General features: G+C 44.2%; 1 protein-coding gene across 1 annotated transcript in view; it reads right to left on the reverse strand.

Annotated features, from left to right (window-relative positions):
- Window positions 1-23,796, reverse strand: part of LOC126260544 (uncharacterized) — a 74,397-nt gene that overhangs the window by 12,748 nt on the left and 37,853 nt on the right. Inside the window, exons 2-3 of the mRNA XM_049957879.1 lie at window positions 5,408-5,611; window positions 2,051-2,260 (exon numbers count right to left, since the gene is read on the reverse strand). Of these exons, the coding sequence (XP_049813836.1) occupies window positions 2,051-2,260; window positions 5,408-5,611 (414 nt within the window). The remainder of the gene's footprint in view (window positions 1-2,050; window positions 2,261-5,407; window positions 5,612-23,796) is intronic.

Raw genomic sequence — 23,796 nt, forward strand, 5'->3', positions numbered from 1 at the left:
CACCTAATCTGGGCTGAGTGGTGACGGACTTTTTTGAACAACAGAACCGCCTTTGTTCTCTCCCTTGCTTCCTCTCTCACGTTTCTAGTCAGAAGTTCCAATGAGAGAGTCAGGCAGACAGCAGCAGCATAAGCACGACCCACCCGTCCCCTTCAAAAACCTCTCTTCCGAGACGTCCGACTAATCGCAGTTGGACAACCAACTACGACGCTAGCGGTATTACAAACACTTCGCAATGTTGCAAAAAGAGAAAGGCTTGCAGGTTCATACCTCCGCAGAGAAACATGATAAAGCAGTAATTGGAGGAAACCTTGGAAAACTGAAATCCAGGTTTTAAACCAGTTCTAGAAAATAGACGACTATTACTCGAAGTAGTATTGATAAGTAATAGGAAATCGACGACAGGTGAAGTGCAGTTCGAAGGCAACGTCTGGAATAACGGTAGTCAGTTGCGTTGTTTAATGTGACGTTATTTTGACCGAGTTAAACTTTATCACACGATGACGGAGAGACGTTGTCTGCAGCGGAACACGTTTAAGGTAGTGAAATTGCCCAATAGTCAACTTAATTCACATTAGCAATTTCGGAATTACAAGTTCCACTTTCAGATGTTGTCTCATGGATCAGTGAACATCCACATCGATTACTGTCTTCGTTTAAGTTTCTACGGCTGACTAGTTTGAGTGACTCGGAGCCAGCAGAATGTTTAAGCTTTTTGAAAGCAATAGCAGGAAATATAGAACATTGTGTTCTGCCGTATTTGCCATTCAATGTCGATGAACACCATTTCCGCTAGTGGTTCAGATGGCTCTGAGCACTATGGGACTTAACATCTGAGGTCATCAGTCCCCTAGAACTTAGAACTACTTAAACCTAACTAACCTAAGAACATCACACACATCCATGCCCGAGGCAGGATTCGAACCTGCGACCGTAGCGGTCGCGCGGTTCCAGACTGAAGCGCCTAGAACCGCTCGGCCACGGCGGCCGGCTCCGCTAGTGGTGTTTTAGAAATGAAGAGTGCAGTCTGCCCATGTAGGAAAGAACTCTGTTAGAGAAACTGCTCCAGAACGATGTGTAGTTTGAACAATGTCTCTCTGATTATTTATTCATTCCAGTATGCACTGACCAACCATCTAGAGGCTACAGATGGTCGTAAGTGGCAATGACAATTGAGAAGCAACATAAGCGACAATTACAATGGAGAAGGAGCGTGATACAAAAATAGTACCTAAGTGCTCAAGAACGTAAATATAATTACAAACTAAAACTCTCTTTCTCTGTCTCTCCGTCCGGACTGGCCTCAGAAAGGCCTACGTTACCGACCGACCGCCATGTCATTCTCAGCCTATACGTGTCACTGGATGAGGATATGGGGAGGGGGGCATGTGGTCAGCACACCATTCTTCCGGCCGTTGTCAGTCGGATCCGCTGCTTCTCAGTCAAGTAGTACTTCAGTTGGCTTCACAAGTACTGAGTGCTCCCTACTTGTCAACAGCGCTCCGCAGACCCGGATTGTCTCCCTACTAAGTGCTAGCCAAGCCCGACAGCGCTTAACTTCGTTGATCTGACAGGAGCCGGTGTTACCACTGCGGCAAGGCATTTGGGTCAAAGTAAAAACCGTACGCAATTATAACAATTATAATCCCCCCCCCCCCAAAATTTAATATCTTATAAAATTAACTTATTACAAGAGCTGAGTGGGAACATTTTCACTGGTAAAAAGAGACGGTTGCAGGTAACCAGAGCAGCAGCCCACGCTCAAGTTACTGAGCACACTTGGCATAGCTACTTGCGTCTGTCACATTAGACGACACATTAGTGATTAAGGAATGTTCTCAAAATTGGAACGTGCGACTGAATTCAAGTGACCGGCACCACAGCGGAACATTAGGTTCCATGACTTTCAGGTAACTGGAACCGTGCAAACTTCATACCGCACAGTGATGGTCAACGAGACACGGACTTCAGTACCCATAAAATATCAGAGATGACGAAAATCAAAAAGTTAGTTCCTGGTTTACGTACACGTAGTGACGGTGCGACTTACCACGGTGGCCTGGCCGGCGCTGATGTCGAGCGCGAGCGCGTTGGGCTGCATCTGCAGGTGCGGGACGTGCGCGACGGCGAGGGCGAGCAGGCGCGCGAACACGCCGGCCTGCAGCAGCACGTGGCCGCAGCGCGCCACCAGCGCGATGAGCGCGCCGCGCAGGCCCTGGCATGCCTTCGACTCCACCACCAGCACCCCGCAGTCGCTCACCTGCGCACCCGCACACACTGTCATTACAAACAACCAACATACGTCGAGCAGCGGCAGTCACCCAGTGGCCAGTTCGTTCCGCTTTCTACTGGCTGATAATTATTATCGTGTACAAACCCCCGAAACGACGCAGATGACGCCGAGGCATGTGATTTTTTATGAGACACGTGGGGTCGCAAATGTTGGAAAGTATCCCAAAGGTGGATGACGTGTCTGACGTCGCTACGTGACGTACCCCGCCCGCCGCTCATGCAGTGGTTGAGCTCAGGGTTCGAGTCTTGCGTCTCGCAGACAGTATTTTCTTTTTAATTGCCTGAGACAATTATGTGATTACATTGGATGAAGATTTATTATTTACTGGTCTCTCGGTCTCTGCTGGTTTACTGCACAGTACAGTACAACAAAAACCTACGTTATTGCGTCACAAGTAAATGAATGTAATCTTCCGAACTGCGTCCCTACCAGTAAATGAACGTCTGTACACAACAAACGGACAAAAGGAAAGAAACACAAAATAAGAACAGGGTTGACTTGGTTACAGTGAGGACAATAATTATGTACCTTCTACGATTACAGTACATCAAATTTACGAAAGATGATCGAAATTTGCACCGTTTGCTCGAATGCAAGTATTGCATCGCTCAATCACGTCCCCACCCAACCGCTGCGCGTGCGGTGACGTTCGTCACCTGGCCACGTCACATCTTCAACATTTGTCATCTATTTTTGGGGTGTTTCCCGAAATTTGAGACCACATGTGCCTTGTATTAAATTACTCGTCTGAGCGTCATCTACGTCGCTTCGGGAGTATTTAAACGTTACTGAGAATTACCCTGTATAATCTGATTTAAATTAGTTGGCATCTGAGGTTGAAGGTACAAAGCAGCGACGTTGTTGCCAAAAGCATTGTCTGCAGGCAGGTGCCGCAGCTCTACCCGGCGGTAGAAAATCGGTTTAATGTCTGTTTCCCACAAAAATCACGTAAAAAATGAATTCAAGTGTAGTGTACATCTTTATACTCCTCTTAATTTTAATTCAAGGCAGTTTCTTTTTAAAAGGGTTAAATGTCCTCGGCCCGAAAACAGTTCATACTTATTACTTCATACCTCTAAAACTACTGAAGTCATTGAAATACTTTTTGTTTTTCGTTGATTACCAAAGTATCTCGCTGGGTAACAGATGCGTTCAGACTGTTGTATCGTATTGTGATTGATATGTATAAGGTTCGGAAAAGGGTAGTTTTGCAATTTTTTCGTTATATGACTCGTCAGAAAAATGATGTTTAAAGTCTCTGCCTCTTACAAAAATCACATTCGGTACTGATTTCTGTAGTGTGTCGCCAGTGCCTCTCTTTCGACTACTTTCACTGCGCATCGTAAGGCACGTCAAACCAAACGATACACCAATCCCTTCCTTCTGGAGCGCCTCTCGCGAAGCTTAGTGCAGCTTAAGCGTCGAGACAGGGGGAGCCACGACGCTAGGCTGCCATTTGTGTATTGGTGTTGGCAGCGGTCCAGAAAGCTAGCTGTAAAATGCCAGCTACTGTAAATCCGACTGTAGCTACGTGGAATTACGGCAGCTGCTTTTCTTACTGATACGACCGCAACTTCCCTTCCCGTCATAATATGCAACAGCGCTTTAAGATTCGTTTGCAGTGCGAAACCAACTATCAGTGGCACGAAGGCAGCTGGCAACACAGACGCCGACCACTGCCATTCGTCAATCGCAGACTTACTTATTATTCGAGATACAACGCCCCAGAAAGAGCAGAATCGGAACGTTATGCGGTGTTCCAGAGGTATAGTAAATTGATAAATGAGCTGGTCGTACACAAAATACACGAGGAATGGAATATGTGAAAAACATTATCTAGCAGACGAGACTGGATGATAGGAGATCTCTGAAGACATCAGTGTGAAACTCGCACGGTGCTAGACGGAGCCGTGGAAGGCAAAATTGTAGGGCGAAAGAGAAGCGGATTATAACCAATACTTGGGGGGGGGGGGGGGGGGTAGTCCGAGTTTGGAACTTCACCTCCAAAACAAGGGTATAAAATTACGCAATTAATTGTTTGTTTCTTTAGTCGTCTGAATTAGCCTGGCACCACTGCGCCATTTCCTCTGTTGCGGATTACTGCACGATAGTCCACTGTATCAGTCGGTTGTATTGGCATCTTTAGCGATGTGTGGAATTCAGCGTACACCACGACTGCATACACTTACCTGCAAATACAGATGTTATAAATGAAACTACCGACTACGCCTCGTAATTGGGAATTTTGGTCTGAAGTGCTTCTCTGAGGCGCTAGAGGTTGGCAAAGCAGAGGAAATCGTGACGGACCGCCTCATGAAACTTCATTTATGTTAACATTTCTTCCAACAGCACTACTCTCCACCACACAATAGCGTTGTTGCCAGCTAGACACGTCTTCCAGTGAAACTTGCTGGCAGATTAAAACCGTGAGCCGGACCGAAAGTCGAACTCGGGATCGGTGGCCTTAACGGGCAAGTGCTCTTCCAAATCAGCTACCCAAGCACGACTCACGACCCAGCTTTACTCCCGCCGGTGCCTCGTCTCGTACCTTCCAAATTTCACAGAAGCTCTCCAGCAAAACGGGCCGGCCGGTTCTAGACGTTTCAGTCTGGAACCGTGCGACCGCTACGGTCGCAGGTTGTGCTCAGAGCCCCCCCCCCTTTTTTTTTTTTTTTTTTTTTTTTGCGAAACTTGCAAGACCAGCATTCATGGAAGAGGAGTCTAGTCCAGCACTCCTGGAAGATAATTGTAGTCTTGAAAGTTTCGCAGAACTTCCGTGAAATTTGGAATGCACGAGAGGAGGCACCGGCAGAAGTAAAGCTCTGAGTCATGCTTCGGTTCCTCAGTCGTAGAGCACTTGTCCGCCAAAGGCAGAGGTCCGGAGGTCGAGTCTCGTCCAGCACACAGTTTTAATCTGCCAGGAAGTTTCCAATTCAGCGCACACTCCTTTTACAGAGTGAAAAAAATTCATTTTGATGTCATCCAGTGCCTGCCAAGATGGTAGGGGAGATGGTGTCGCGGGTAAACATAGTTAGTATTGTGAGCTACGTTCAGTAACAGAAGTGGGGTGGTTGCGAATTTGGTAGGAGCAGTGCGTGGCTGGTGAGTACTCACCTCGAGGATGGCGTGCGGCTCGGCGTACGCGTGCAGGGCGGCCTTGCGCAGCACGACCTTGCCGATGCTGCGCAGGCGCAGGCGCTGCAGCAGCCGCACGCCGGACAGCGCGCCCGCCAGCACGTGCAGCTCGCGCGGCCCCGACACCGACACCACCGACACCGAGGAGCCCGCCGGCAGCGCGCCCGCGCCCAGCTGCACCACCTGCCGGACCCACACACGTTGCACTTCCACTCTGAGACCGCGCACCAACAGTCAACTACCGTCTAGGACAGCGCTTATCATTACCCCCCTAATGCAGGGATACTCAACCGTCCTACCTACTGCACATTTTTGATCTCTTTTAGTAATAAAATTTTGTAACCGCCCACCAGTTCCACTGTAATGCTGATTTGTGAAGTAGGGAAGTCAGTTTACCTCTTAAGGGGGTAGGACGTCAAAGGGGACGACTTGGAGCAGGAGAGACACCACAGGAGTTTTTAATTTCCACTGTCTATACTTTTAAAAATAAATTCATAAAACTTTGTCAGAATGACCAGAAATGATTCAGGATTTACACTTATAGTGGTGGAAGTTCAAAAATATAAGAAAATAATTTATTTTTTTACATTTGTATTTCACCTTTTTTCATTTACCATTGGGTGCATTTGTTGCTATAGGTACACTTTTCTTCATAATTAAAGGAGATTCTTCGATGAATTTTGCACAGCATACAAACCATACTTACAGGTGTATGAAACTCTAGAATTTTCCAAATCTATTAAAAACTGTGGTAAAAATTGAGATAATTAACTATAAAATTTGAGTTTTTTCTAAACATGAAGTTTAAAATGTAACAGCACATTCATTTTTTCATAAACTAAATAATTTCTAGAGGTTCATACACCTGTAAGTATGATTTGTATGCTATGCAAAATTCATCGAAGAATCTCTCGTACTTATGAAGAAACGTGTACGTACCTATAGCAACAAACATAGCCAATGGAAGTGAAAAAATGATGAACTTTCACATGTAAAAAAATTTATTTGTTATTTTTTTGAACTTCCACTGCTATGATTGTGAATCCTGAATCCTTCCCGGTCATGCTGACAGTTTTTTATGAATTTATTCGTTAAAGTATAGACAGTGGAAATTAAAATGTCCTGTGGTGTCTCTCCTGCTCCAAGACGGCCCGTTTGACGTCCTACCCCCTTAAAATTTGTAAAGCAGAATTACAGCATTTTAAAGCATACATGTGTAATAATAATTACCAAATACTTTACATCAGAATTTTATGAGCATGTAATGAAAATATCCTCGAGACCCCTGCCTCCTACCGCCCACCATGAAAGCCGGATCGCCCACCGGCAAGCCTCAACACCATCTTTCTCACATAATCCACCCACTGCATACTTATTTTCCACTTTGCACCATGCATCTGGTACAGTAAAACTAATACATGTACGCCACATATGCATAAATATCTCACGAAAATAGCTTCTCAGTGTTGTAGGAATTCTCACAATACACCAGAAATTGATTCATTATTCACATCGTAACAATAAACTAAATGGCAGCATTAGACCACTGTAACTGTGTAATGGCTACTTCACTTCTGTACGGCCAACACATTATTATTAGTAGCACAGTGGTCAATACGACCATTCACAGCCTCATGTCTTGCAATTTCTGCCAATTCAGAAGCAACGACTCCACCAATCAAGTGATTTACACACAGTAAGCCTCAAGTATATTACACACATTTTAAATGAGGGTGCACAATACGGGTGAAGCAAGTGGCCTAGGGAGAGGAGTGCAGCACAGGAGGCATGTTTTGTAACAAATGTCTACCCTCAAGGTGGATGACTGACTTTCTCTAGTCGCCCGGGGTAGCCTCACGGTCTCGGGTGCCTTGCCACAGTCCGCGCGGCTCCCCCCTTCGGAGGTTCGAGTCCTCCCTCGGGCATGGATGTGTGTGTTATCCTTAGCGTAAGTTAGTTTAAGTTAGCTTAAGTAGTGTGTAGGCCTAGGGACCGATGACCTCAGCGGTTTGGTCCCATAGGAACTTACCACAAATTTCCATATTGCGAACTTTCTTTTCTGAGAAAGTGTTCTAGGTTACACTCGACACGCTCTGTGAATTCCTTTATCATTGTATAAAAAAGGTTGCTGGAAACAAGCACTACCAATTCTCTCACTGGCTCATTAAAACACCTACAAAAACTAAATATTATTTATCTTTCGTCATTTTAAAACTGAAACTGATCAAATTTTTTTTTGCATTCTAAAGTTTAGTTAGGCGCTAACGTTCGTGATGGCGGTGGGAAGAGGGATAGTAGCTAATATTTGATTGCAGTCAGGGGTAATGCTTTCGCAAAGGTTGGGAACCAGTGGTAGAGGACATGGGTCGGGAACCTTTTAGCAGCCGCAGGCCGCATTACAAAAACCGAACATTTGTAGGCCACATGTGTTTACAACTTGGTATTTTTAAGCTTCTGTATTATGTCCTAGCAACGTGTGACGTTCCATGCAGCGTCAGGCAAAACAGGTCATCAGACAATTGAGAGTCGGCTGCGCCCTTTTCATACGAACCACACGTTTAAGACGAACCAAGGACGACGCACGGTGATTTGAACTGCGGCCGTCCCGAATGCGAGTCCAGAGCGCTAAGTATCGTCATCTAGCTCGGTGGATTCGACTCAGAAGACCGTCGTCCCATTACTTTCTGCGTAGTTCAAGTCTACAAGGTGCATCTGGCATAAAATAACTGTATTAGTGAAACAACGAGAAGAATAGGCTGGGCTTACTGAAGAGCTACGGTAGTAAAGGCACTGAATGGCGCCAAGTTGATTGATTTGCGGACGAAGGTAAATTCATTGTATTATATTAAATGGTATGGCGCGTCGGAGACGCAAGAACGACAATGACGAATTGCAGAAGGGAAACCTCTAGTCTAGTATATCAGTGTAAAGCACGGAGGTAGGCGGAGATAGGTGTGGGATGGGGGCAGGGGGATAAAGGGGCAACCTTGGCCGGGTGAAATACTTATTGACGGCACCCACTGAAGACACTTCTCATGTCATTTTAAAAGTGAGTTTGCGCAAAATGGTTGGAAAAAGCGTTTAAGATCTAAGACAACGACCAGCAAAATAAGGCGCACGAACTTTACCAGTCGAGGTTTTTTTTAATTGCGTTAAAATATTTCCATACTCTCACAATCCTACTTACAACGTTACTGCGGATTTATGCCAAATCCTGAGCAGTAGCTAGGAACCAAAGAGGAGGCCTAAAGAAGAATGAGTTAGTGCCCAACTCGAAGTCGCCAAGATAATTACGGGTAACTGGAAAAACTGTGTACAAGAAAAAAAGATATTAACAAGCATTTTTATTTTTACGAATTGGGATGTCTGTTTGTTCATTGCGAGATGGCCGAATATTAAAGTAGCGCCGATTTATGGTATCTTATGTTTGTATTTGCACATTACTTTATTTTACAATTATTATTTATGATTGTCATGGGTAGAGTATACAGAAGTTATCATAAAACCATTCAAACAGTGTTTTATTCTTCCACGTGCGAGAAATGAAAACATATCTCGATGTGCGGGTGATCGATTATTAAAATGAGACGCGAAGTTCAGTATGTTAAAATGTATATATTTTCAAACAACTAACTTACGTTTTGCGTACTTCAGTAATATACATCTATGATAATTGTTTCAGTTTTATACAAAATAATCTTCAACAGCAGTGAGTTAATTATTGTTCTAAATATTCTGAAGACTATCGCGGTGTAGTGCAGACAGACGATCTTATTTTCACAGCTGTTGATGCTGTTCATGTCCAAGATATAGCATTATTTTACTTCTTGTGTACTGTAGCAAATAACAGTCAACAATGGTTCAACTTCTACTTCATTCGTTTGTGACAAAACTGTTTAAATTTTGTCAGACGTCCTGTTTTGTTATTGGTTGAGAGCGGTCGACCGCAGCACCTACGAGGAAGTCAGTGGCCTTATTGTTTCCGTTTCACCGCAGTGTACATGTTAACGTCGTAGTTAGCTAAAGAAAGTAATTGGGATTAATCGTGGTCTTTGCTCGAAACTATTGCTACGGGCAGCAAGAAGTAGTGCAACGTAGCGGTTCTACGACTGTTGCTGCTGATGCCGCCGCCGCAACAGCAAGGAGGAACCTGCTGCAGTAACGGTTAGCGGCTGGCGCAGTTCTCAGAACTCCTCCCTCGCTAACTGTGGTGAAAGCTTTAGTAACTGACTCCCTTTCAATCAGGTTAGATTCTTTTCGGCCGCCGCTAGTAATAAAATATGTCACACATCGAAAGTAGTTGGGGAGACTGGGTCATCCTGCGGTAGCCTGGACGTTCTTCGAGATCAGTGACACTCCTCACGCCCAAGAATCTTGAAAGTTGAAATAAAACGAAGTTAGCTATATTGCTAGCTATGCTGGGAGTTAACTTTAATTCCACGGTAGACCAGTCACCGAGTATTGGAGACTTGTGCACTATGCTTCGAGTGCCGGATGTCTCAAGATTATAGTGGAGCAACAAGAGATGATGTGACCTACTGTTACAATGAAAACACACGTTTCATGGTGCAGTAACACTGATCAATGTAACAGTTCATTTCCTCAATGATTGGTTCGTCACAGTCTCCGAAATAAATTGCGAGAACTACGCTCGTAAGTGTAATTTATCTGTTACAGAGTACTGAGAGAGCTCTGCTACTGGTTAATAAACCACAAATATAATTTCTGCGATACTGTGACGATTAACTATCCATCCACTATACGTTTCTATCGTCACCTCTTCAGCACCTGACTGAGCACTGTGTACTTTCCATCTTGGATTATGTTAGCAGCAAACTCATGCGGTGTTTTTACAGTAATCGCCTGCGTCCCGTAAAGTTGTCTTGCGTGCCATTCAGTTCATAAGCATTATGCGATTTTTACGCAGGTCAGTGTGTAACAGAGTGAGTCTTCCACTGTTGTCTTATTAGGTTATTTTCTCGGGAGATTTCGTTAGACACTTTTGTTTATATGGTGATCACAATACGGAGAAATACTATACAGGAACTAATATAAAATTTATAATTCAAGACGCTTCAGTTTTCTGAAGTGCCATTATTGGAAGTTGAGTTTCCGGAAAAGAAATATCGTTATTCTATGGAAATCCCTGGTATAACCTAGTTTTTTCTCTTTTAAATCAATTGTAGCAGTAATCGTGGGTACGGTAAATGTAGCCAACCACACGCGAGCTGTCATGTGACATGATTCACCGGCCCGGTATAAGTGACCCGAGAAGTTTCGTGATTTTTTAGAATGCAAGTTTTCCAACTAGGATTATGTGCCATCAGTAGCCCCAAAAACTTAAACACTTTCTACTTTAAGTATGCTGTCGTACCGTACGACATATCTTACAATTGTAGAGTCATTACTCTAATATTTCTTTTTTTTTAATTTTTCAATATTTGTGCTAACGGTTTGCAATGGTTGTAACTCACAATTTTAAACATATTTTAAATGAACGGATATGGGAGAAACCACTATGTTTGCTCTGATTCGTACTTCGATACGATACGTAGCTTATAGCAATTTTTTGCGCGTATCATCGCAACATATTACCGATAAACTACTACAGTGTTAATATGTACCGTGTTTAGCGAGCAACGTAGGAAGCTGGTGGAGCTATGACAGCGATAGGTTTGCCTCCCACCCCGCTGTGGTCGGTGCCGTAGCAACACAGAGAGGACTGGCTGGATGGGAGCTGCGAGAGGTTTCCACAGGAGCCGCAACCTGTGTCGCACGACACAAAGGCCCGCACACCTGCGACCGGTTTCTGCCGCTGGGGTAGCCGGCGCCGTGGCTCCGGCCGGCTCTCCACCCCAGCCACGTCAGACGCGAATAGTGAAGCGCAGCCGCAGACCTCAGCAGTTACCATAGCTATAAAGAACGCTTCCAGGTCATTCGGTGCACCGGGTGTCTCAAACCGAAATTATACAGATGGTGGCAGAGGTAAGGAACTAATGGTCGATAATACATATTTCAATCAGCACGGTGTCTTGAATGAGCAGCAAGTGTGAGGCACGTGTCTGTGAATGCCTTACGTTTCATAACAAATGCCTGCCATACAGACTGTGGTGATGGTATACACAATCGCTCCCGAAGTTTCTACGGTGGAGTTTAATACTCTTTACAGCTCAAGACGGTTTTTTGTAGATGGGTACCAACCAGAGTACTCACAAACATCGGTTCAATGTGTGATGCAAGCAGCATGTTGACATGATCCTAAATTACAGAAATGGCCGTGTTGGAAACTTACAAGTTTGGACAAATATTTGTACGCACAGTAGAATTTGAGACAGATTTTACTGGATCGTGCAGGGAAACATTAATTAATGAACACCCGCAACTTGGCTGTGAAAGGAACACTACAAAGTGAACATTAAATACAGCATTGGTGGGGCAGCAAATTTCATAAACAATGTATTCAAGCAATGGGTACAAATGACTTCGAATTCAGACCTCAGTTCTGTCAGTGGGCTGTATTGTAGTAGATCCTGTGTGAATGGCGGTCGTCACTTTTCACTGCTGTTAATGAGCTTCGGTTGTTACTTATTCACCGCTCGGCGTTTTGATACCTGGTGCTGGGATCTTCTTTAGGATTCCACTTGTGTCATGCCTGATGTTCAGCCATCCAGGGACACCAGTGGAATCCTGAAGAAGATCCCTGCAAGGGGATCGAAATGTCAAGCACTGAAGAAGCTTGGGCAGAGATGTGTCGTGGCATAAGGATTCATAAAATGCTACCATTAATGACAACGGTCACGAAAGCCTTCAGATTTACACGAAACTCATTTTAGCATCCTCTATCACGTGACATTTAAGCCTCCACAACTGACTAAGTGTACAAATGTCACATTACAGATCCTAAAGATCGGGGTTGCATCCCCATCCTGTACTAGAATTTTTTGTATATCTAGTACAGTTCCTCCAAACTCTGGCAACCACTTACATGTGTAAAAAATGCCGAGTTGCACCGTGACTCGGACTCCAATTTAAACAGCAGGTCGTGGCTAAATGCTTTCAAAAGAACACAAAATGGCATACAAGCTCAAATAAGATGGAATCTATGGTGTTCAAACGAGTCTGCGCACTAAGGCCAGTTTTGTTTTTCCTATAAATAAATCGTCGTTACTACGAGAGTATACACCGTCTGCCTACTTAGAGCCACATACAAAGCAGGATGCGCTGAAATATTGAGCTGAGCTGGCCCTGCGAGTACTTGGATGGTCTGGTGTTCCACTGTAGCATGAATTATCCACCAGACATCACCGCGTTGGACATTCACCTCAGAAGCGTGTGCAGTGTGAAGACCCTCCGCTCTCCCGGTGGTTGGCGATAACTGCGTCAATAGACCATTCGCCTTATACAACTAGCACACAAACGTCTCCAGTTTGTTGCCTCTCGCTCTCGTTTCTGTCCTGAATGGAGTCATTGATCCTGATTTAGAATTATTTTGAAATATGTTTTATATTGGTACTTGGTTCTGTCCACGCACACACAAATCGCGTGAAAGTAACAGATTCGGTCAGCCTTTGAATGGATGCCTTTACGTGACTGCAATGTTTTCTGCTACCGATCAGACTGGAAGCCCAATTATGTGGATTAGTCCAGAGGCAACTAACAGGTGTTACAGATAGTAATTCCTTTCCATTCCGAGACCGTTAGTTTTCATGCTAATTTACCCTCCAAACGTTAGCTGAAAACAGTGTAATTGTACATGCAAAAATCTAAATGGTTTCACACACCCAAACACACACATTTCCCGTTGTATTCCTAATATGTTATCTCTTCGTGGTTTCGTAGCTAAATTTGTAGGGAGCAAGTAGAATAAATTTGGGTTAGTGGCAGCACGCAACAGGGAGAATGGAGTGAAACGCGAGACGGGCGGTGGGGCAGCGGCGGAAGCGCGCTGAGGTCACGGCACGGCACGGCGCGGCTCCCACGCGCACGCGGCGGTCTTTTTACGCCGCCTCCAGACCGCACGCCGCCCGCGCTGATTACAGCCGACGCTCCGACAACCACCAAAATCTACACACAGCTCCTCCAGCTGGCCTGCCGATTTCACACTTCCCTGTAATTCGTGGGCGGCGACATCCCGTAGGCTTTAGCTAACGCACTTGGATTAGCGTCACAACACCGTCCACAGCGTGCTCACCAGTCATTCTTGTTTACACTGCGCTTAAGTAATAACTTATCGATAATAACCGTCAATGAAATCAGCTAAATGGTCCGTCGTGTCAAGACGATATACCCTCGTGAAGAAGCACATGATACGTGCATTGCATCGGCTATTTGGTTTTTTTTGTTTGTAACTTGGCTTCGTCCCTAATGAACGATATTTTGCGAATGCCTACCAGTGTGTTAATGGTTCAAGTAATAAAGTACTGCAACCAAGATTTTCATGTGTAGCACGACCCGTTTCAGGTATACCGGGTGATCAAAAAGTCAGTATAAATTTGAAAACTTGATAAACCACGGAATAATGTAGATAGAGAGGTAAAAATTGACACACATGCTTGGAATGGCATGGGGTTTTATTAAAAAAAAAAAAACACCCCATATTGCTAGACGCGTGAAAGATCTCTTACACGCGTCGTTTGGTGATGATCGTCGTGTGCTCAGCCGCCACTTTCGTCATGCTTGGCCTCCCAGGTCGCCAGACCTCAGTCCGTGCGATTATTGGCTTTGGGATTACCTGAAGTCGCAAGTGTATCGTGATCGACCGACATCTCTAGGAATGCTGAAAGACAACACCCGACGCCAATGCCTCACCATAACCCCGGACATGCTTTACAGTGCTGTTCACAACATTATTCCTCCACTACAGCTATTGTTGAGGAATGATGGTGGACATTTTGAGCATTTCCTGTAAAGAACATCATCTTTGCTTTGTCTTACTTTGTTATGCTAATTATTGCTATTCTGATCAGATGAAGCGCCACCTCTCGGACATTTTTTGAACGTTTGTATTTTTTTGGTTCTAATAAAACCCCATGCCATTCCAAGCATGTGTGTCAATTTGTACCTCTCTATCTACATTATTCCGTGATTTATTCAGTTTTCAAATTTATACTGACTTTTTGATCACCCGGTATATTCCCGTTTTCAACAGATAAGGGAGATTGCGTTATTACTGGATGTAACGCCACCTTTATTGTTTTAAGGTTTTGTACCTCCGCTACACAGAAATTCATACTCACACAATACATCATTCATATTATTTACGTTAAATTATAACATTTCACGATGTAACGTACATATTGTACTAGTACAAAGATGTACTACGTTATGATTTAACGTAAAAAGTGTGAATGGTGTGTGTTGCGTGTGTATGAGTTTCTGCGTAACAGAGGCACAAAACCTTAAAACCACAAATATACGACTGCAGGGAAAGAAGCAGAACATCACACACAACACTAATGTAAACTCGAAGAGCACATAAAAATGGAAGAACATACTTGACAATATACATGAAAAAACTTATTACTTAAATCGAATAATTATTTGTTTAGTCAGTGTGGGGGCACACCTGAGATGCTCAGCCAACTGCAATGGCAGACATTTGAGAAGGCGTTGTCAATCACTGACAGGCCTGTAGTAATTCCCCCAGATACACCATTTTTATCTCGTGCGATTGGCTCAACGGAAAATGAAAAATTCCAACGTATACAGAGGATTGCACGTTTATTCCCAAGATTCATATCCGAATGGAACATGAGTGCGAGGATAGGTCAAGAACTATACCGGTACTGGTGCCCCCTTCCCCTATACACTTCACATTCACTTGCAGAATAGAAACCAATAACACCCCCACGCCCGATTCTTTAAATAAACGAATTCTCATCAATAACACAGCTTCAAATGCCCGATTAAAATGAGTTACCGCCTTAAATGTTTGATGTCAAGCATGTGAAACCTTTACTGGTTGAAGTAGTAAAAGCCTAATTATGTTGGCCGGCCGCAGTGGCCAAGCAGTTCTAGGCGCTTCCGTCTGGAACCGCGCGACCACTACGGTCGCAGGTTCGAATCCTGCCTCGGGCATCGATGTGTGTGATGTCCTTAGGTTAGTTAGGTTTAAATAGTTCTAAGTTCTAGGGGACTGATGATCTCAGATGTTAAGTCCCAAAGTGCTCAGAGCCATTTGAACCATTTTGAAACTAATTATGTTGCTTTTGTAATGTCGGATTATTCACCCAAAAAGCAATGAAAAAGTTTCGAAAAGGTTTAAAATTATGTATAAAGTTTGTTGTAAGTCGAAAAGTGCTGTAATTGTCAGATACTGGTTGAATGTAGCCTGTGTAATTTGCACGCTGTTCTTAGGCCGCCACAAGACATAAACAGGGTTTCTAACATTAATACCTGCCTTGTTTGGTTAAACCTTTAACGTAAGATTATACCCCTGAATAAGGAGATTATGATAACGTTTTCAATTTTTAAATTCGGTCAGTAATTAATGAAATACCTAAAATCAAATTTTTATTGCCCGTAGAGACTGGTAGATAAGCAACATGCAACGGGACCGAGCATCGGATTAGTCAGTTAGTAATACAGATGGTTAGAAGTACATAAAAAACGTTTAGGTTCATTGCATGCGTTTAGGAAACTAAGGTTGTTGGGTACAGTGATGCGTATGGGGAAGGTGAATCGCTCAGCTTCATTGATGACTTACGTCAGGTCGATACCAACGGATTGTTTTATCGGTTATTATGCTGCGATTAAAAAAAATCAGTATTTAGTTTTCTGCGACAGTGAGAAGATCTGTGTACCATGGAGGAAACTCTTTCATTGATACAGCTGTCCCTACTTCTGGGGGATTATTTTGGCTACTTCATCATGCCTTTACAAATATTCGGAGAATATCAATATTTTACACCCAACAGGCGAGAGCGTAAATCCGCCGCTTCCAGGATTCAGGGTTTGGAGCCCGTCCGTCATCAAGTTCGTCTCGCGGATTAACGACGAAGGCTGGTGAGCCGGCCAGCCTGGATATGGTTTTTAGGCGGTTTTTCACACCCACCTAGGTAAATAACGGGCTGGTACTCCCTTTCCGCCACAATTATATACTACACAAACATTTAGAAAACTTTCTCTCGCTGTAACTCAGATTTCAATCTGGACACAGTCAGATGTTGTGTACGAATTCCGCCCCAGGGGAGTGTTGGCGTCAGGAAGGGCATCCGGTCACCAATTTTGCCACAGCCCAGTAACAAGTCGATCCCGTATAGAAACGAGAGAAGGCGAAGAAAAAGAAATCGCGGTTTAACATCCAGACGTAATGTGTTATATGGCCTCTTCCTAATACCCACATTTGGTGCAGTTGCCATCTGTTCCTTCTCCCTTTAGGACCTGCTTCTAGTGATTCCCCACCCCTATGATCTGATCTTCTATCGCTGTCAGAAGTCCCTCAGTTCCTGCATGCCATTCTGCGTGTATCAACCAGTTGCTCACTGCTTGCAGATCAACATGATCCTGGCTGAGGTCATTCGTTTGTTTCGCGTGCAGTCTTTTATATCGTGTTAACGACTATTTCTGCCTAGGTCGTGAGACTTTTCTGGGTGTTTCTGGTAGAGTAAGTAATTAATATCTGCAGCTACTATTGCTTTGTCGGGTGACGAGTTCCTGTTGCAGAATTACTGTTTCGGATCCCAAAGTCGCTTTTCGTGGAAAGTGCTCGATATCCTTTCAGTTCCTTGCCTCATTTCTCACGTTGGATGGTAACTCTTTCAACAGCTCATTTAGGATGATGGATGCCATACCTGGTGCAAATTACCCCTGTTTTCCGCTGTGTTTCTACTAGTCTCTTTTGTTCAGCTAATGAAGCCAAAAGTGTAAGTTAGTACTGGAACCGCATATATATGCATGACGCTGAAGATTTTTTTCCCATTTAGTTTATTTTTGAGAATTTAGGAAACTCTGCTGATTTACATAATAATGATAATTATTATTATTATTATTACTACTGTTATTATTATTATGTGAAGATGGTGCGCTGTCTGTAACAGTGACTGTTTGGGGGGTTGATTCAGTGTTGCCCAACGTTACCGGGAACTAGAGTGGGAAGAAGTGCTAGAGACGGGCGCAGTAGGCGGCGCGGCGCGGTCCCCGGTAGTTAGTCCGTCTGTCACCTGTGTTTACGCCGCTTCAAACAAGTGGGCGCAGAGCGGCAGGGGGCGGCGACAGGCCGGCGCAGTTTGCCCGCCTTCACTCGTCCCTCTCCTTAGCTGTCCCGTTTGGGAGCCCAGGCATGTGCCTCTGCGAGCCGGGAAACAGGGAGCAGCTAGCATAATGGAGCAGCCTGATCCACGGTCAGTGTACAGCTAAGTGGATGGATTCTACAGTGACAGGTATCTCCCTCGCATGTCATGGTATTTACAACCACCGCGGATGTTTTATTTGCTCTATAGTTGCAACGAAATCGCGATAACGTTGAAATAAGCAGACAAAGTAAAATAATATCATAAATTTCACACTTCACTTACGTAAAACTGACACTCTGCAATTTGAAACATTACTTTTCCGCTGGTATTCCAACTGTTTACGCCCCAGAGTGCCCCGCCTACACTGTTTTGTGAGGACACCACGAAGAAAAACTGTGAATATCTTGGCACACGATATACTAAGATTGCCGCGCGGGATTAGCCGAGCGGTCTAAGGCGCTGCAGTCATTGGCTGTCCGGCTGATCCCGGCAGAGGTTCGAGTCCTCCCTCGGGCATGGGTGTGAGTGTTTGTCCTTAGGATAGTTTAGGTTAAGTAGTGTGTAAGCTTAGGGACTGATGACCTTAGCAGTTAAGTCCCATAAGATTTCACACACATTTGATATACTAAGATTCTAAAGATATCCAAGAAGTTGCATCATCTGATTCATCTACAGTCGATAACGGATTATGTTGGTATTAGTGCATATAAGGTGCAGCACCTGCTTTCCAGAGAACTACCCGTACCGTACAATGAGTGACTCTCACATCACACTCGCCAAAAAAGCAAAAACGGAATGGACAACGTTAGTGGACTTAGGCCGTGACATCAAAGACACAGCGGGACCTGCAACAACCTCAAGAGAGAAAAGTGTGCTTATTTTGTCCTTTGAGCAGACGATGATTGACAAATTTTGTAACCACTGCTCTATAGCGTAATTTGTGCAGAACATGGAGCTAGGTCTTGCTTAGATCGTAATAACAGTCACTAAAGCAGAACTCATTTTGCTTGTAAAATATTCTTGAAGTTACAATAATTTGTAGCTAGTGGATAACATAAATTATGACTTCTTTCCCAATAACATTTTGAGCAGTAAAATTGTCGTTATGGGACATAAAACAGCACATTCTGTATTTATTTTTAACATATAACTGAAGGAAAATGTATGTAAGTAAGTAACTAGCGCTTAACCTATAAATTATAGTTTCGTTGCCGGACGCGGTAGCCGAGCAGTTCTAGGCGCTTCAGTCCGGAACCGCACGACTGCTACAGTCGCAGGTTCGAGTCCTGCCTCGGGCATGGATGTGTGTGATGTCCTTAGGTTAGTTAGGTTTAAGTAGTTCTAAGTTCTAGGGGACTGAAGACCTCAGAAGTTAAGTCCCATAGTTCTCAGAGCCATCTGAACCATTTTTATAGTTTCCTTTGAATAAAATTTGTAGTAGTAAATTTTCCAAGGCTTAGTTGCTACGTAACGTTCGGCCCCCTTTAAGTGCTCTAGCGTTAAACACGTATAAATACAAGGTCGTGTAAGCGAAAGCTACCGCAATAGTGTTTTTGGCGAGTGAGCAGTTGAGTGTACCCTGCGAGCATGCACAGAACGGAGACCGCAAAGCTCCAACAGTCGTATTAAAATGGAACGACCTTCCCATTTCTATCCTTGCCATTACTATGTACAGATCTTAGTGTCTACTTTCGTTTTTATGCAAATTATATGCAGATCTTAATTACGCATTTTACTATGTGCAGATCTTAATGTTTACTTTAGTTATTAATCAAATCTTATTATGCATTTTCTAGTGTGGCAGAATTATCGATATTAATTTTAGTGGTTAGATCATTAATCTCCCATTTCCAAAGATGTTAATGTTTTGTCAATTGTTTGTTATTTGGAGGAAAATGGTTCAAATGGCTCTGAGCACCAGGCTGTAGCGCCTAGAACCGCTCGGCCGCTCCGGCCGGCGTTCTTTGTAGGAGATTGGTTTTGGAGGGAAGTTAGAATGGCAGTTGAATGCACGTGGCTGGTGTTGATGGAACGATTGGACTTTGAAAATGTTTTGTATGTTTCGTGAATAAACGACGATGACTCAAAATTCTGCAGATTATTATTGCAACATTTACATATAGGAAGACCAGCTGCAGCAACGTACATTCAAAGGAATTTAGGTTAAGCATTCCTTAACCAGCAACAAAGAAACATGTGCTTAATTCTGTAAGTGCCGATATTACTATTCGATGCAATCTTTAACATCGATAGTAACTGGAATGCTTCCCAAGGTAGCAAGAACATTTCAGTATTTCAAAACAGTATTTAATTTAAAAATGCGCCACGTAGTAGGAAGTAGCGCCGCCAGGCTAACAAGACAGCGACCTTAGAATACAGGGGCATACGTGGTTGCTCGGAACCCTTTCACCCGTCCACTGTGCGGTGGCGGCCGGCGCGCGACCTCGCTCGCTGCGCTGCCTAGCCGGTTATTGTCGGCGCCGGCGGCTGGCTGTGGCACGTCTGCCGACCGCGCCGTCAGCAGCGTGCGTGCTCGGCTTTCTCAGGAGGCGTCGCCGGCCGACCGGAAAAGGCCGCGCGCACAAAAAGCAGCGGTCAGGCCGGGCCGGTGCAGGCTCGCACCAACCCGGCGCCTCAGCACTGTGCACCTCACCGCACGGCACGCCCGAGCCTCGCGACGCCCGATTCAAAAGATATCAGAAGGCTAACACCGCGGGGACAGCACTTCTCAGTCGTTGCTGGTGTACTTGTTATTCTTCGAGTGTTACTGTCCCTGCTAATACGTATCGCTGAGTCGAAACAAGGCCCCGGGAGTAGACAACATTCCATTAACACTACTGACAGCCTTGGGAGAGCCAGTCCTGACAAAACTCTACCATCTGTTGAACAAGATGTATGAGACAGGCGAAATACCCTCAGACTTCAAGAAGAATATAATAATTCCAATCCCAAAAAAGCAGGTTCAAATGGTTCAAATGGCTCTGAGCACTATGGGACTCAACTGCTGTGGTCATCAGTCCCCTAGAACTTAGAACTACTTAAACCTAACTAACCTAAGGACATCACACACAGCCATGCCCGAGGCAGGATTCGAACCTGCGACCGTAGTAGTCGCACGGTTCCGGACTGCGCGCCTAGAACCGCGAGACCGCCGCGGCCGGCAAAAAAAAAAAAAAAAAAAAAAAAAAAAAAAAAAAAAAGCAGGTGTTGACAGATGTGAAAATTACCGACCTAACAGCTTAATAAGCCACGGCTGCAAAATACTAACGCGAATTCTTTATAGACGGATGGAAAAACTGGTAGAAGCCGACTTCGGGGAAGATCAGTTTGGATTCCGTAGAAATGTCGGAACACGTGAGGCAATACTGTCCCTACGATTTAGCTAGATTAAGGAAAGGCAAACTTACATTTCTAGCATTTGTGGACTTAGAGAAAGCTTTTGACAATGTTGACTGGAATACTCTCTTTCAGATTCTGAAGGTGGCAGGGGTAAAATACAGGGAACGAAGGGCTATTTACAATTTGTACAGAAACCAAATGGCAGTTGTAAGAGTTGAGGGGCATGAAAAGGAAGCAGTGGTTGGGAAGGGAGTGAGACAGGGTTGTAGCCTCTCCCCAATGTTATTCAATCTGTATATTGAGCAAGGAAACAAAAGAAAAGTTCGGAGTAGGTATTAAAATCCATGGAGAAGAAATAAAGACTTTGTAATTCTGTAAGAGACAAAAAATGGTTCAAATGGCTCTGAGCACTATGGGACTCAACTTCTGAGGTCATTAGTCCCCTAGAACTTAGAACTAGTTAAACCTAACTAACCTAAGGACATCACAAACATCCATGCCCGAGGCAGGATTCGAACCTGCGACCGTAGCGGCCTTGCGGTTCCGGACTGCAGCGCCTTTAACCGCACGGCCACTTCGGCCGGCTGTAAGAGACAGCAAAGGACTTGGAAGAGCAGTTGAACGGAATGGACAGTGTCTTGAAAGGAGGATATAAGATGAACATCAACAAAATCAAAACGAGGATCATGGAATGTAGTCGAATTAAGTGTAGTGATGCTGAGGGAATTAGATGTGGAAATGAGACACTTAAAGTAGTAAAGGAGTTTTGCTATTTGGGGAGCAAAATAACTGATGATGGTCGAAGTAGAGAAGATATAAAATGTAGCCTGGCAATGGCAAGGAAAGCGTTTCTGAAGAAGAGAAATTTGTTAACATCGAGTGTAGATTTGAATGTCAGGAAGTCGTTTCTGAAAGTATTTGTATGGAGTGTAGCCATGTATGGAAGTGAAACGTGGACGGTAAATAGTTTGGACAAGAAGAGAATAGAAGCTTTCGAAATGTGGTGCTACAGAAGAATGCTGAAGATTAGATGGTAGAGCACATAACTAATGAGGAGGTATTGGCTCTGAGCACTATGGGACTTAACATCTATGGTGATCAGTCCCCTAGAACTTAGAACTACTTAAACCTAACTAACCTTAGGACAGCACACAACACCCAGCCATCACGAGGCAGAGAAAATCCCCGACCCCGCCGGGAATCGAACCCGGGAACCCGAGCGTGGGAAGCGAGAACGCTACCGCACGACCACGAGATGCGGGCAATGAGGAGGTATTGAATAGAATTGGGGAGAAGAGGTGTTTGTGGCACAACTTGACAAGAAGAAAGGATCGGTTGGTAGGACATGTTCTGAGGCATCAAGGGATCACTAATTTAGTATTGGAGGACAGCGTGGAGGGTTAAAATCGTAGAGGGAGACCAAGAGATGAATACACTAAGCAGATTTAGGATGTCGGTTGCAGTAAGTACTGGGAGATGAAGAAGCTTGCACAGGATAGAGTAGCTTGAAGAGCTGCATCAAACCAGTCTCTCGACTGAAGACAACAACAACAACAACAACAACAACAAAACGAACATCACACTAGACTAATCTGGGACCACTTTATCGAATTGGCACGTAAAATTCCACTTTAAAAATAACTGGGAAACAAACCAACACTTTCCGATGCCACAGGGCGTCCCAAGAAGGATGTGATAAGCGGTGTTTTTTGAGCTGACTTCAGCTGCACATTGCAAAAACGAAATTGCAAATATTAGGTTCGTGCATAAGTTCGTAGCGTTTTTGTTTGCATGTTGGTATTCCGCTTGCTTTGGCGTTATTTGTTGATTCTCATTTTTTATTTGTAGTTCACTGTTGCTGTTTTGAGTTTACATGTTGTCATTTGGAGATAGCGAGTGGAGCTGTGGATGCTAGAAAATGCAGTGCCAAGTGGAGAAATCGGAACATTTCCGACATATTTTTCGGTTTAAGTTCAATATAGGTATGACAACAGTGGAGGCTGCCAGAAATATTTGCCTCGAGTATTGGGATAAAGTCACTGGAGATAGCACGGCAAAAAATGGTTTCCTCGTTTTAAGGAGCATCGTTTTCACTTCAGTGACCCTCCACGTTCAGGAATACCTTTGGGATTTGATTAAGATCATTTAATCGCATTAATCTACAATAATCGACATCAGTGTTCTAGAGAACTGGCAAATGTGATGAACTCTGTTCATTCCACCATAGTGCGAAACTTGTATTCAATGAAGAAGGTTAAAAAATCAAGTGTACGGGTACCGCATTCTCTAAACCAAAATTACACAAATCAGCGGGTAGCCATATGCGAATCCCTGGTTCCTCGTTATCAACTGGCCCCGTGAACAACACTGACCACTCCTATCTTATATCTGTTGACGAGAAATCGTGGCTTTATGCTAACATAAGGAAAAGAAAGGAATGCAGCAACTCCACATACATAGACCTTCACAAAAGATCTGGTGGAACAGCGACAGCGACGGCCATCACTGCTAACATTTATTGTCAACAACTGATCCAGCGCCTTCTGATTTTCACCTTCTGCGCTCTCCTTCGAACAACCTTCAAGGAGAATTCTTCCCAGATGAAAATGCGCTCCGAACACTGCTCCACGAGTTCTTCGCCTCAAAACCACGTATTTCTACAGTCGCAGAATCGAAAACTTACCCCAGCATTGGCATACTGTTCTAAATAATGAAGGATAATATACTATTTATGACTAAAGTCAGTGTTACATGTATCAGATTACGGAAGAACGCTGCAAACTTATGCACCAATAC

The sequence above is a fragment of the Schistocerca nitens genome, chromosome 5, assembly GCF_023898315.1.
Source record: "Schistocerca nitens isolate TAMUIC-IGC-003100 chromosome 5, iqSchNite1.1, whole genome shotgun sequence".
Taxonomy (NCBI): Eukaryota; Metazoa; Arthropoda; class Insecta; order Orthoptera; family Acrididae; genus Schistocerca; species Schistocerca nitens.